Source organism: Anarrhichthys ocellatus, unplaced genomic scaffold (assembly GCF_004355925.1).
Source record: "Anarrhichthys ocellatus isolate YVR2014 unplaced genomic scaffold, GSC_Weel_1.0 scaffold18, whole genome shotgun sequence".
Classification (NCBI taxonomy): Eukaryota; Metazoa; Chordata; class Actinopteri; order Perciformes; family Anarhichadidae; genus Anarrhichthys; species Anarrhichthys ocellatus.
The window spans coordinates 2131899-2146205 of NW_022280048.1; the positions used below are offsets into that span (position 1 = coordinate 2131899).

At 42.6% G+C, this 14307-nt stretch overlaps 2 protein-coding genes across 2 annotated transcripts; one reads left to right on the forward strand and one right to left on the reverse strand.

The window, feature by feature from the left end:
• Positions 1-502: 502 nt before the first annotated feature.
• Positions 503-9932, reverse strand: slc6a7 (solute carrier family 6 member 7). The gene is made up of 14 exons (XM_031857572.1): positions 9769-9932; positions 7886-8120; positions 7275-7406; positions 6431-6641; positions 5305-5443; positions 5038-5172; positions 4822-4925; positions 4610-4734; positions 4397-4509; positions 4166-4303; positions 3967-4066; positions 3644-3762; positions 2639-2812; positions 503-2458 (listed from the first exon to the last, which is right to left on the reverse strand). The coding sequence occupies exons 1-14, from the start codon at positions 9832-9834 to the stop codon at positions 2288-2290; spliced, it is 1962 nt and encodes a 653-aa protein (XP_031713432.1). The 5' UTR covers positions 9835-9932; the 3' UTR covers positions 503-2287.
• A 1577-nt stretch (positions 9933-11509) lies between these two features.
• On the forward strand, positions 11510-13768 carry LOC116388995 (SLAIN motif-containing protein-like). The gene is made up of 8 exons (XM_031857374.1): positions 11510-11922; positions 12041-12189; positions 12282-12389; positions 12556-12630; positions 12724-12776; positions 12873-13011; positions 13273-13401; positions 13563-13768. Exons 1-8 carry the CDS (start codon positions 11510-11512, stop codon positions 13766-13768), a joined length of 1272 nt encoding a protein of 423 aa, XP_031713234.1.
• The last annotated feature ends 539 nt before the right edge of the window (positions 13769-14307 follow it).

Genomic DNA, 14307 nt, shown 5'->3' on the forward strand with positions numbered 1-14307 from the left:
TGCCCCTGCGCCCCCATTTTATTTTGTTGTTTGTTTTCACTTCCTTCTACATGTTATTATGCACTGATGTTTTAACTTTCTTCATTTATCAAGGGAACATTCATATCAGCATTGTCAAGTAGGCTTCAATCAGTTCTTTAAAACACATTGGATTAAATGTGCCTACTCTGCACCTTAATCTTTGTGCAACCATTTCCCTCTTGTGGTAATAATCACTAGTGTTACTATTTTTTTTTCAAATAATTGTAAGGTTTGGTCACACTTTGGGTCACAGACAAAGAAAACATCCTCTTTGTTGCCTCAATTGAATTCCATTTAAAATAGCCAATTTTTCCCTGAGAGTATTTGTTGTCTGTATCCTTTCACCAGCAGGCCACCGTATGATCACCATTAGTGTATTGTTTCAAAACTAATATTATATAGGGAACTCTGCAAACTCAATGTAAAATAAATAAAACTGATCTTGACGTCATACGATCATCTCACAACTAGTTTTTATTAGACATCTTTGAAAGAAAAATATCCAAAAGTCACAAAAAAGGAATATTTAATCATTGTGCATATCAATATGCAAGAGAATGGCAACAATGTGTATGAAGGCAAAGAGATTTACTAAAATTAGAGGAGTTTCATGGCGTGATCATACAATCCTAAAACAAAGGATATTAACATGTTAATCGAAGGTTTAAAAGTAGTGATCCTGCTTTAAATAAGCTCTGAGAGAGAAAACAATGATGCTTATTATAAATACACACAAATCAAAAGTTCCATGTGACTGAAAGCGTTTTAAAAATGCAGGTATTGCAGATACGACAGGTTTCTTTTGTCAGTCATCGTCCACTTATTTGCAACAAGACACAAAAGAGAGCGCATATGCCCTAGAAAGCAGTTTTATCTGGTGACACTTCAAAAGATAAACACCTTCATGCAACTGATGATCCAAGTCTCATCTGGGTGAGGTGTTTTTGTAATTCTTCATATTATTTTCATTACTTATCTATAATACTTGTTTTGATATTGTTTGTCTTATTTGCATTATACTATATGCTGCTGTAATCCTGTAAATTTCCTCGCTGCGGGACTAATAAAGGATTATCTTATCTTTTTATCATATTATTTTCTTTATGTCCCAAGTTTAATATCATTGGGCTTTTCTAACATAGGGTCTAATAACATTTATAAATTAAATAGTTTGGGTAATTTGCAAAATAAATAACATTTAATCTGATGTTGATTTCTTCTGGAAGCAGGTCCTCAAATCAGAGTAACATTTGCGCCTTCAGAAACTTGTGAGAAATGTAAGAAAGATTGATACAATGGCAATAATCATGTCCTCGAAATGGGTAATACATTCAACCAATGAGTGTCCCTCCAAGTAATACATGTAACCAATGCTAAACAATGATTAAAGGAGGGCTTTGTGCTTATAGCAGAGGGGAAATTGACAATGAAGAACTGTCAAAGCCAAGTTCCCGTAAACATAGAAAAAACAAAAACCTTCTGTAGATACTCACTGACTCCATCAATTTATTTTTGAAGGAAAACAAAGGATAGCTAGACAGTCCCACTTAAAAGCCTGTCTACATTAATAACATAGAAGGTAGTTTTAAATGTGATCAAATCGATGTATCCTGAGCAACAAAGTCAACCGATGGCTGCATTTTCTGCAGGAACTGGCAATTTGAAATCCAGATGTTCAGCGAAGGCGTATGGAAGCATGGACAGTACCTAATAGTTCCTTTAATCATTCCTTTTTAAAAATATTCCTGACTCGGTGCAGCATTTATTCTGGCAGGCCCATGTTTTGTGGTCACCTTTCCACGTCCATCGTGGTTGTTGAAGGTAACAGTCCAGAGACACTGCACTTTTTTGCCCCTCCTCTTTGTACATGAGGATATGATGTCTGGTCCCTCCAGCTGCTGTTGACTGCCGTCAGTGAAAATTCATTGTACAATGCTACTATGATAATAAATATAACCAACAGATACCCTTCAGGATCATTACATCCAAATGTCCTGATAGAGTCCTATTATACCATCTAAGATAAAGATGATCCAAACTTTACAGTTGTAACCGTACATTCTACACATTGTAAAAACAAAAGTTACAAAAATATAATTCCAACATACATAATAGTATAAATAAAGCAAAAATCCACACTGCCCTGCAGGACACACAGTCTGTTCAGACACGGCAACCAGAGCCTAGCTGGCGCCAATAACATAAAAAATCATAAATTCTTCTTTCTCCTGACAACGTAGTTTGTTCATCACAGCTCTTTGTGCTGTCACGGCTGGCTTCCCATCTCCCAGTTCATCGCAGTAAAGTCCATATCCGTGAGCGTGACGGTGAACGGAGCCTCCACCCTCTCGGGCTCCAAGTGCTCCTCTGCTCTATTGCTGTTGTTCAAGTTGTTCACCCTCCAGGAGTTCAGCGGTCGAATCGATTTCTGGAAACGCTGCAAAAGAGAGGCAAGAGACGGCGGTCATAAACCCTCCAACACAGGTCATTTCATCACCTACCAGCGTTGCACTGTATGTTTAAACGGATACAAGCAGTGACAGTGACAGTAGGTGTGATCATGGCAGAGGTGCAACCGGACCTCCCAGTGACAGAATGACATAGTGCTGCTACGGACCTCTTTCAGTGTTCCAGTTTCCTTGCCGATGGCCACAATGGCCCAGATGGGGATCTGTAGGCAGCAGGTCGCACCCATGCACACTCCCAGCGCTTTACCCCAGCGTGGATACACATAGGACCCGTAGTGGAGTGATGTGTTGTACATCTCAATGAAGATGTAGGTAAGGATGAACTACAGCCGCAAGGGGAAAAGGCACAGGGTGAGCAGAGGAATGTTGTCATCCAAACAAAAAAGCCACAATGGCAGCAGAAGAGTGAATGAGAAGGCCAACAGAGAAATGCTACAGAGGGGGGGGGGGGGGGGGGGGGGGGCGACTCAGATTGAATGTCAGTTTCTCCTCTTGAATTATTCACAACTGCTATTGTGGAGATTCCAGCACAGTTGGCTTCATTTCAACGTAGTGATGCTATTTAAGTTTTCTTGGTGGAACTTTTGTAGCAGTTGGTAATTGAGTTATCGTAACTGTGTTAACGATAAACTCTTTAGTCATTTAATGGGATGTTTTTACAGCACAGGGTCTCACCCCTTATCAAATTACTCGTTGACTGTGAGTGAAACAATACAGTACATTTATAGGTTGCATCAAAAAGGTATTTCTATATCAAGTAGCATTGCTGTAAATGGTAATCCTGCTTCTAGAGCGGCAGAAATATTAGAGGGAGTGACGTAACATGGATTGCGCAACTGACGCAAACCAACAATACAGTAAGGCTAGAATATGAGCTTTAGTAAAGGTCATCGCTTTGATTTAGTCATAATTCTTACTTTAGCAAAAGAACCTTGATTTTGAAAATGTTATACAAAACCTATTAATGTCAGTGCATTTGGATTTTAGAAATAGAGATCAGATAACACAATACGCCAACTGCATTTATGATGTCTTAATAGATAGATTGTGAAAAGCATTTGTCATACTAATCATGGATAACCAATGTGGATGTCACATTGTTCCTGCATCTACTACCAACAAATATCACAATTAATACTCATGCGCTTACTCACCAGCAGAAGAAATGGAGTGAAGAAAACCCAGCATGCTTTGAAGTAAAACAGCACTTTGATGCACCAGCCAGGGCAGGGGCAGATCATATCAATGATGTCCTGACAGAACTGGTTGATTCCTAACAGAAATGTTCATTAAGAGTTGCGTGTTAGGAACCCTGGAAGATATCATCAGGACAACAGAGCATAACGGATCATGTGTTCAATGTGTTGACAAAATGGTGGACACTGATACAATAAATAAAAGAATAGAAGGGCACTCGGAGCGATGATGTGGTGTTAGAGGTGTTTGATGAGAAGGTTCGTGGTGTGTGATGGGCTACCGTAGAAGAAGGAGATGCCAATGCACATGAAGAGGGTGATGATGATGAGGCCGAAACTAGTGCTGAAGGAGTCAATGAGAGTGAACCAATAAATCCCTCCCTATGAAGACACAGACAGCAAAGGTGAATTGGGAGAGGCATCACAGAGAAGATGCATTTAAAGCTTCATGCATCACTTACTCCAGCGTAGCACACTCACATTAGTCACTAACAGGAGACCCATTAGGTAGAAGCAAAAACACAGAGCGGCCAAGAACAAAGACTTGTGCAGCATGTTTGCTCTGAGGTGCGGGAACTCATCCAGCACAGCCGTAGTGATGCCCTCCATGTTGCCAAACTGTGAAAGCAGCAGAGCAGAAGGTTTGAAACATACGGGGACTCGTACATCTTTATTTCTGCTAATGTCTTTGCGTGTGGTATGTGGCCTTACCAGCGTGTCGATCCCCAGCATAAAGAGCATGAGGAAGAACATAATGGACCAGAACACAGAGCCTGGCAGCAGAGCAAGGGCCTCTGGGTAAGCAACGAAGGCCAACCCAGGACCTGACGGCAAATAGGAATACATCAAGGTCAAGCAGGCGATATATGCGTAACACAGAAGTTTAATACAAAATGCATGAAATTATTTTAAGTAATTAACTACCTGAATCTGCCACCTCCCCGACGGGCACTCCCTTCTTCCATGCCATGTGACCCAGGATTGAGAATATGGCAAAACCTGCAAAGAAGCTGGTGCCGCAGTTTCCTCCGGTGATAATCAAAGTGTCCCTGAAAGTCGAACGAACCACAATTAAGAGACTGAACCCGTCATGACCGCAACAACAGAGCAAATGGTACGTCAGAGTACAAACTCACCTGATGACATTGTTGTCAAACTTATTGTAGGAGGCCATAGAAAGCAGCCCTCCAACGCCAATACCTAAGGAGTAAAAGACCTGTGAGGCCGCGTCATTCCACACCTGCAATGCATCAGACAGAAATATGCGTTAAACAACGAAAATATCTAGTTCTTTATAAACAAATCCTTGTCACTGTTCAGCCTCATATGTGCCCGTCTACCATCAGAAGTACCTGTGCGTTGGCTAATCGGCTCCAGTCTGGTGTGAGGTAGAAGGCAATGCCCTGAAGAGAGCCCTCCAGTGTAGCACCTCTGATGATCAAAACAATGAGCACAACGTACGGGAAGGTAGCCGTTACATAAACCACCTGAAAACACAGACAGCACAGACACATTAGACACGATATGGCAGCAAAAGGGCAGGATCGTGTGTGTGTGTGTGTGTGTGTGTGAGTGTGTGTTTTGTGGGAGCTGACAATAACAACTTTGTGTTGATTCACCTTGCCAGAGCTGCGGATGCCCTTCAGTATACACAGGAAGATGATGACCCAGGCAGCCAGGAGGCACAGGGCCAGCTGCCACCGGACAGGGCCCGGGTCGTGGAGGCCCTCGCTGTTTACCACACCCAGCACCTGCTCGCTGCAAGACACACAAGTCAAGCACAAACATGTAAAACAGCACACCTCTTACCATACCTATTGCCACACATTGTAACGCATTGACTGACGCGCAGTGAACAGGGCCCGGTCGTTAAGCTGGACTTATTAATAACTGAGTGGGAGTGAAGGCATCTGTCTGAAGAAAAAGACCATTGTTCATAGCACTCTATATTATCCATTACTTGGCAGATTTCTACATATATATTCATGAACACCGTCATGTATTACACAGTGCTTTACGGACTATGATACACTATGAGGGGAGGAGAGGGATAGCCATGAAGTCAGGTATTTCTGTCGTTAGAAGCATTCAAACGCAATTCACTTGAGATGCTCTACCAACAAGCCTGTGGTTTCTGTTCTCTTTGTGCCGCTACATCTGATGGGGTCAACAAACTGCCCTAGATATTGTACCTTGCCTCTGTATGAACCATTTGGTTTGTTTGCCATACATCAATAGACCCTTACCTTTACTTGAAACAGACCTTTGAGGTACTGTGGCTGCTAAATGTATTCAGAGATATGAGGAGTAACTGTGATACTTAACTATTAAGGTCATAAGGCCTGACAACTGTTGTTATAAAAACACAAGGATTTAAATTGGCAAATTGGAAGTTTGAAATATATATACAGTGTAGGTGTTATGACTGTGTGATGAAATACAGTATATTTCCAGGCATCATATAGGGGGTTGCTGCAAAGTCCTGAGTACTAACAGCTGAAAAGGTGACAAAATAACCAGTTTGAAAGAGTCCATTCATTGTAAAGAACACGTGTGTTTGTAGTATTTGATCAGGGCGTGTACACAGCATGCTAGAGCTATTTACAACTCTGTCAAAAAGCAGTGGACAAATGTGAAATATAAAATAACACTACATATAAATAAACATGAAGCTGCATGGGTCATTTGTTTCACAACAGCTTGCATAAACCTGTAGAGGAGGCTTTTCCACAAATAAGAACTTACTTCCAGAATTTTTCTGTGGGGCTGAGTCTGTGACCGGTGGAGCTGTTACCTGTGGTGGCGTTTCCACAGAGACCCACATTGACTACAGCGTCACAGGACCAGGGCAGAGGGCTCTGGAGCGAGCTGGCCAGGTAGTAAAACGTCCACGCTATAATGATGTTATAGTATAGACACACCAGCGTGGACACACAGAGCATCCCAATGCCAATACCTACAGGGAGAGACGCAGCCTTTAATATCTCAGAAAAAATATGGATATGCACTCTCATGTAAGGATACCGTTTCAGTATACATGTAGCTATGAAGCCCCTGTTGTATAAAGTGGTAGAAGAAACAAAAAAATATATATTTAATGAACACCTCAGAGTGTATCACTCCTTCCAGTTGAAAATAAAAATACTGCTTATGATAAAAAAAAACTTTCTGGCACTATTTCTGGTTCTAAGAGAGTTCTTTATCAGATGTCTATCTTTAGCAGCTGCAGAGCTCTCAGGCATTGTTAGGGCCACATGATGCATTTTAGTGAGGCGATGACGTGATGTGACTCAGCCAGTTATTTTCCTTGACTATACGTTAGCCTGAGCTGACTGGTGTCACGGGCATATTGACGTCAACTTGAGATCCTGCTCACTTCAAACTGGAGGATCAAGATTCCAGGATAGTTAATGTAGAACTGTGATGCAATATTTCTATTACATTTAACACCATCTTACTAATTACATCGAGTCACCACCATGACATGATTATCTCCAAAAGGCTTCAAGGTTGTGCCACTGAATTACAGCGTCTGTAAGTGGGGTGAATACATGGGTTCAAAAGCATGATGATACAGGAGGGGTGTTACCTTTGAGCAGAGGGCAGCATTTCCACACAGTGATGGGGCCGGCCGCTCCGTACTGGCCTAAACTTAGCTCCATGAGGAACAGTGGAACACCCGTGACGAACAGCATAATGAAGTAGGGGATGAGAAACACGCCTGCGAAAGAATACAAAATACGGCAGGTTGAGGAAGGGCGGTGCTTGGGGAGACATCCACAGCAATGGCTTGTTTAGTGCAGCAACATATAAGACGGGCTGTAGAGGCAGGTTCGCTAACAACACCATCCGTCTAGGTGGCGCTTCACAGGCCGATGTTATTCAGCTTTACTGTTAGTCAAGCTCCAACATGTTTCAGAAAGGGATGCACAGCGCACTGGGCTGGGTTAGACAGGCGGACCCTGTGTCTGGGGTGTAATCTAGGAAAACCTGAAGGATTAGCAAATGTTTTGGGCTGCCATGGAGAGCTCTAGACTGAGTGTGGAAAGTTGGCCGGCATGATTAGGAAGACAGTGCACACCCAAGGGCAGGGCAGAGAGGGCCTCTTGCCTAAATGGGTGTAACAAATCATTACAGACATACGGAATTTAAAGCATTTGAGACTTCAGAGGGCAGTGAACGTGCTTGTAGACTGCTCACCTCCTCCATTGCGATAACAAAGGTACGGGAACCGCCACACGTTGCCCAGTCCCACGCAGTACCCGATACAGGAGAGCAGGAACTCGTACTTCCCTCCCCACTGCTCCCTCGGGATAATCACTGGAGCGTGAACAGGACTCGGGGCTCTGGAGTCACACTCTGGCTGAGGTGAAGGCGTAGCTGTCGCGTTGTGGCCATTTTCAGTGACGGTATACCCGTTCAAGTGGACTGAATTCTAGAGTAAATAAAATAAATCAAGCAACGGGAAATGAATCAATGAGGATTTGAATGATTTATTATTGTTTGAGTACATTACCAAGTAAAAACACCAAACATTTACTGGTTAGAATGTAAGTATGACATCAACTAGATTACTTCTTCCTCTTCCTTCCCGCAGGTCGTCCATCTCTAAAGAAGAGAGGAACTATTTTCTTATGTCAGGACTCAGGGAGGAAGTCTGATTGACAGATAACGGCTGGACTTCTGCTTTATGTGCTGTTACCATCATTGTTAAGTGTTTACAGATAGTTAATCAATTACGCCAATGACACAAATACAATAACCATAGTTTCATCAAAAGTAATGCATACGTTTTTAGTCATCCAAGTTGTGATGTCTTTCTGAGATTTGTTTCTATCCCAATTTTTCAAATGCACAAAAAGAAAATGTTAACATGTGTGACATATGGAGGCATAGAGACATCAAAGTAGGACACAGGAAGTTAAAATGCTGCATCATGCAGTTGTGTTGACAAGATGACTTAAAGGAGGAATGTGTCAAATCAATTGCAGTAACAAGAGAAAACCAAGAGGGCTGAATATGATTCAACGAACAGCATCAAAGGCTGTGCTAAACAGCTTACAAAACATATAACACAGACTTGTACTTATTTGAGAAGCTGGAACTATAATGTTTGGTACTAATGCTTGAAAAACAACTGCAACAATTAATCGATGATATAAATTGTTGGTTATTACTTTTCTGTATATTAACTAACCAATAGGGATGCACCAAAACCAATCAGGCCGATACTGACGCAAACAGCTGGATCGGGTATCGGTGACAATGGGGCCAATCAATTCACTGATATGTTTGAATAATATACAGATTATAAACTGGAATTTGAATTCAATTCATTGATTATTTGTTATATTAGGAAAGCAATGTTTACGTCAAGCCTGATGCCTTACATATAGTAATTATTCAGTCACTTCCACACAGTGAGGGACACAGTTTATTGATTAAACACCAGCCGATCCGAGGCCCAAAGCCCAGGTATCGCCATCGGTATCGGGACTGGAAAAAGTCAGATTGTTGCATCCCTACTAACTCATTAAACAACTGATCGTTGCAGCTCTAAAAAAAAAAAAAAAAATGAAAAATTCCTTTTACTGAGGACTTTCTATAATTGCAAAAAATAAATAAAATAAAAAATGACAAACTCCTGAATCTTGTAGGAGGAACGCAAATACTGCCAATGAGGTTTGGGTCAGCATTATAAATCTAATTGGCACAAAGCCCGAGAGAAAACTCAAATCCAGAATGCCAACATGCCTTATAGTGTTAAATGCAAGTGTGTCTGTTGTGTAAAGACTTGAGAAGAGTCTGGGCAAACACATCTGCTGCTGAGTACAGTCTACAGTGTGACTGTATCGGTGCAGGAAGACTAGCCTGAAAGGTGAGCGCGCGATGTGGGCGGACTGGTTGGACCGCTTCTTATTCTAAATACACCTTACCTGCCCTGAGACGACCTGTAACCTACACCCCTATAGGACCCCTGGAGGGTAACATAGATTCCCCCGCAATGGAGTCCCACAGTCAAACACGAGACGAGTCTTAATACACACAGAGTTGATATGTTTTTTGAGGACCTCCGCTCCTACCTGCGCTGTGGCCGCACTGTGTACAGCGGGGCTCCCGAGCGCCGCTTTTCCGTTTTCGTCCTGCATTTCTCCCGGCCGGCCCGGGCAGTACTTTACTTTACTGGTTTATTTGCCACTCGTTAATCCATTCTTTTTGTGTTTTACAAGGGGGAGTCCTCTGAGAAGCGCTCCATGATGCTGTGGTTTCTTTAGTGGCAGTTTAAGAAGTACAGTCGGTGTTTGCCCGGCAGGGAGACGTCAGCGATGACGAGATGAGGAAGCAGGCCGGTGGGCGGCGAGGACACTAGAGGCGGTGAATGTCGGGGGAGGCAGGGCGCAAGTGCAGCACGAGCAGGCAGGGAGGGAGGGTGAGGAGACACCTCCTCCCTTACCTGCGTTGCTTTGTGTGAGATGACGACAGAGTTGACTCAGACATGTTTAGGAGGGCTGTCTTCCATTTATTTTGAAACTAAATCATACATTTTATTATGAAAATAATATTAAGTGTAATGTTTTGTTGTATCATAAAAGTATGTAATAGTAGGAAATCTTTATGGACCCTGGGTCACACCACCAACAGAATCAACAACATTAGTATTCTACCAGGTATAATGTTACTTTAAAAATAGACCTACTTTGAGGTCATGAACAGGTACATAACGCTATACCTAAAAGTTCATTCTTGACCATTATTATTAGTTCTAAACAGTAGGTGAATGAACACTTGAGTTAATCAGGCACAATTGTTCCCTCTGCCCTGTGCCATTGTTTCATGATTTTGCTGCTTTAATAGTCGCCTGAAATGCCAGACTTCGTGTGTGAAAAGTACATGAACTTTATAGATGCTCAACATTCTGCAGTTGTCCAGCAGTCAGTTAGTTTAGTGTCAATGGATTCAATATAACTTTATGTTTGTGGTTACTGAAAACAAAACAAAACCAGAGCAGCATTGCACTTGATGGGGTGTGGGCGAGAAAGGAGGAGAGTTTTAGGTTTCACATGGCTGAAAGGGAAGCTCAACATCTTGTGTTAATCTGCTTGTTTGTGTGTGTGTGTGTGTGTGTGTGTGTGTGTGTGTGTGTGTGTGTGTGAGAGAGAGAGAGAGAAACATTTCTGACCACACTTCTCAGTACGACTTCCTTGGGTGTGATGAGTGAGTCAGGTTGGCTCACATTTGAGAACAATCAACCTCAGACATTCAGCAATAGCATTTCATATGAGATCCGCTGCACAGGAAACAATAGCTCCTCCCACCAAAATGAACATAAACTGATATAGTCAGGGCCGTATCGAGGAGAAAACACATCTAATCTACCAATTAACACTACAGAGGGAGACATTTTACATGACTCAACCAAGGTTTTTTAATAGCCTGTTGTCCACAATAGTTTTGATGGTGTGATGTTGAGTGGCTCTTTTTCTTTCTTAGGAGCAACTCGTGGACTCTTTAATCCACATAAGCTCCTGATGCTTCTCTAAATCCATCCAATCTGTTGGGTGTCTATACTTAACAGCCCTACTCAACAAATCTGGGTCGATGGATAGTGTAGCGAAGCGACACTGTTGCTGCTGGTGCAGAGCAAAATGACCATAGTTGGAACTTTAAAGAATCACATTGTTGACGATGAAGATTTAGCCCACTTTGATCGGATCCTAGTTTGGCACCAGCCAACATTCTCATTATGGAGGAGTGAGGCGGAATAGAAACATAACTGGACGAGAGCTTGAAGAAGTGAGAAGAGGATTGATTTCATTGAGAAAAATGGATCTCCAAAACCAATTGACAGGCGATTGGAGCTCGTATTTTTCCAATCAGCCACCAGTGGGGTTTGACGCAAGTGCAAACCGTCATCTTCTCTGCAGTGAGTTGAGAGGCAGCTCTGTCAGGCTGGAGGACAATTCAGATCCATACTGCAGCATATGGAAAGACGCAGAGCGAGCAAGAGTCAAGAGTTGTAACAGTCGGTCATTTGCCATGGACGCTAGAATAAGACTCAATAATTTGAAGTCAGGGTGTAATTCACTTTTGCCTTGCTGTGCCACAGATGGGATGTTGTACAACTATAACTGTCAAAAAGACCTCTGGGACAGGGAAGAGCCAGAGGAGGAAGAGTCTGCTTTGGACTCGGTGGAGCTCCTTGATGTAGAGGACGATGTGCGGGATGAAGAGAGCTGGTAGGTGCCATCAGATCCACAGAAATAATGTCTGAGAGTGTGACTTTGGGCTAGAAAGAAGAATTTCCGTCTGTTCTTTCCATAGTGCAGGCGTGAGATATGTTCATAGCGAGCGAAGTGTTCCTCACAGGTTGTATGAGTCTTCAAAGAAACAGGTGTTTGTGGAGAGAAGTGAGTCTGCTCTCAGATGGTGCCGACATGTCCTGGATAACCCCAGTCCTGAGATGGAGGCGGCCTGTCGCTCACTTATAAATAGGCTGGATCAAAGTAAGCAAGCAGCACAGACTCACTCACAGATTCCTCTGAGCGTGATTGGTTTGGTCACAGGTTTCCCTAACTCCCACCCTCTGTATTGTCAGGATCAATCTGTCAGTTCTACAGAGCTCCTGCAGTTTTCCATCATAATATCGGCTCCTTTACGGACAAAACATCTGTCAGCACAACACACAATGTCTCTGACAGGCCAGGTAATATGATAATGCAAGCTTTACTCAACTTCCTGTAGAAATATACTTCTTAAAGCCAAATAACTTCTACATTATGACAACCTTTATGTTCACCCCCCTCCCCTAAAACAAATCTTTAATATCAGATATTTAGAAGCACTTGTTATATATTTATCAATCTGCACAGATGACTCCATAACCACAAGCTACAGACTGCAGAACATCACAGATGTCCACATTATGGCTCGTCTACAGGAAGCCAGTGAGTAGAGAGGAATGTTTTCAATGATCCAGTGTACACTGCATAGTGCTCAGTGAAAGATGGATTGAGATAACCGTGGTCCATGTTTTTCAGGTTTAAGACAGGACTATGTTTCAACGCCTGCCGGGAGAAGCCCCGAGTCCTCAGTGATGTTTCCGTCTTATTCTAACAACACTGTTGAAAGTATTGGGGACTTTACTCCAGGAAATACAAATGAGGCTTCATCCTCCTCTTGTTGGCAGCCTGGTCAACCGTCACTGAGCTCTTCCCCTCGCCAGTCACCAACATCAGCAGCTAAGCAGGGCTGCCAAAGTCCCAAACTGGCCAGACTTCACCAGCAAGTCACCCAGTTCAAGCTGCTGAAACTCGCTCAGAATCAAGGTTCACAGCAGTTCTTCTACTTTATCTGTAGTGTTTGGTCTGACAGCTACAGACATTGATGATACGTTTATTTATGTTTTATCTATATCTTATAATGTGAGGAAGAGTGAACTTTCTGTTCGTCAGTAGAAATAGATAAATCACTTTCAAACACATGATATTAAATGTAAAAGTTGTTTTTTTTTAATTAGCAGCACATCAACAGTACTTGCAATTAAAATTGTGTGTGTGAACTGGACATGACCCTGATGTGTTTTGCAGCAACATCACCAGGCAGGACCAGGTCGCCCATGAGGACCAGCCTCCGCTCCCTCCAGGCTGTTAGGAACAGCCGAAGTCTAGACACTGACGACTGCCAATCTGCTGACCCAGTCCCTTACCCACCATCCGGTCTGTTTCCTAACATTAAACAAAAAGAGAATACCAAGAAAATTATAATTTGAACACCTTATATGTCAGTGCTAGAAGTACAAATTGATCCTAAATTGTTTTCTCAGGAGCATCATCTGTCAATAATGGGTCGACTTGCTGGTCTCCATCACAATCTGCAGCGCCCATGAACCACAACAGGTTGTTGAACTCAGTGAGAGTCTCCTCCGACAGGACCACGGCCGTGCTGAGGTCTCAGTCCCTCAGCCCCAGCAGGATCCCTCACCCGGCTAAGGGGTACCTGCCTGTTCATGGACGTGTTTTTGCCTCAACTGACCGATCAACCAGCGTAGCTTGGGGCAGAAATGTTCCTTTCACTCAAAGGTGAAATGTGTCACCAGTGAATTTGTGATAGTACTATAATGATCTGCTAGAATTAAAACATTAAGACATTTTATGGCATATTCACTTGCCCGCATAATCCTATAAATAGCTTTAAATTGTGATTAATGTCTTTATCAGAGTCGTTTATAGCAAGGCATGTTCCTCTGGGCGAAGGCTGATCAGATGGGCTGGGATCTGAATCATCATCGTCTGAAACAGATTGCAGATTAAGACGGCAGAATGTGTAGCTGTGGGCAACACCTGACAGATCCTGCAGGGCTGGAATTTAAATTGCCAAGAGCACCTGCGACAGTGCTTGAACAAAAAGTAATGTTGACTATTGTAAATGTTGAAGAATGTAAAAATGTCAGGAGATCTTTGCCTGTTGTGCAGACAAATCCACCCATCTGAGATACTCTGAAATAATGGGAGTGAAAATTAATTCTCTGTACTATCAGCAATCATAAGACGCCAGTAGCTTTGCAAGCATATTGGCACAATTTGAGAACTCAAAGATTAACAGTGTGGGTCATAAAAGTGACT

Coding starts and splice junctions, on each gene's coding strand:
- slc6a7 (XM_031857572.1), bottom strand. CDS start 9,834: ATGCAGGACGAAAACGGAAAAGCGGCGCTCGGGAGCCCCGCTGTACAC. Junction 4,926..5,037: donor GCCGATTAGCCAACGCACAG/GTACTTCTGATG, acceptor GATGCATTGCAG/GTGTGGAATGACGCGGCCTC. Junction 2,813..3,643: donor TCACTCCATTTCTTCTGCTG/GTGAGTAAGCGC, acceptor TTGCGGCTGTAG/TTCATCCTTACCTACATCTT.
- LOC116388995 (XM_031857374.1), top strand. CDS start 11,510: ATGGATCTCCAAAACCAATTGACAGGCGATTGGAGCTCGTATTTTTCC. Junction 12,190..12,281: donor TATAAATAGGCTGGATCAAA/GTAAGCAAGCAG, acceptor CTGTATTGTCAG/GATCAATCTGTCAGTTCTAC. Junction 12,631..12,723: donor GGCTCGTCTACAGGAAGCCA/GTGAGTAGAGAG, acceptor CATGTTTTTCAG/GTTTAAGACAGGACTATGTT.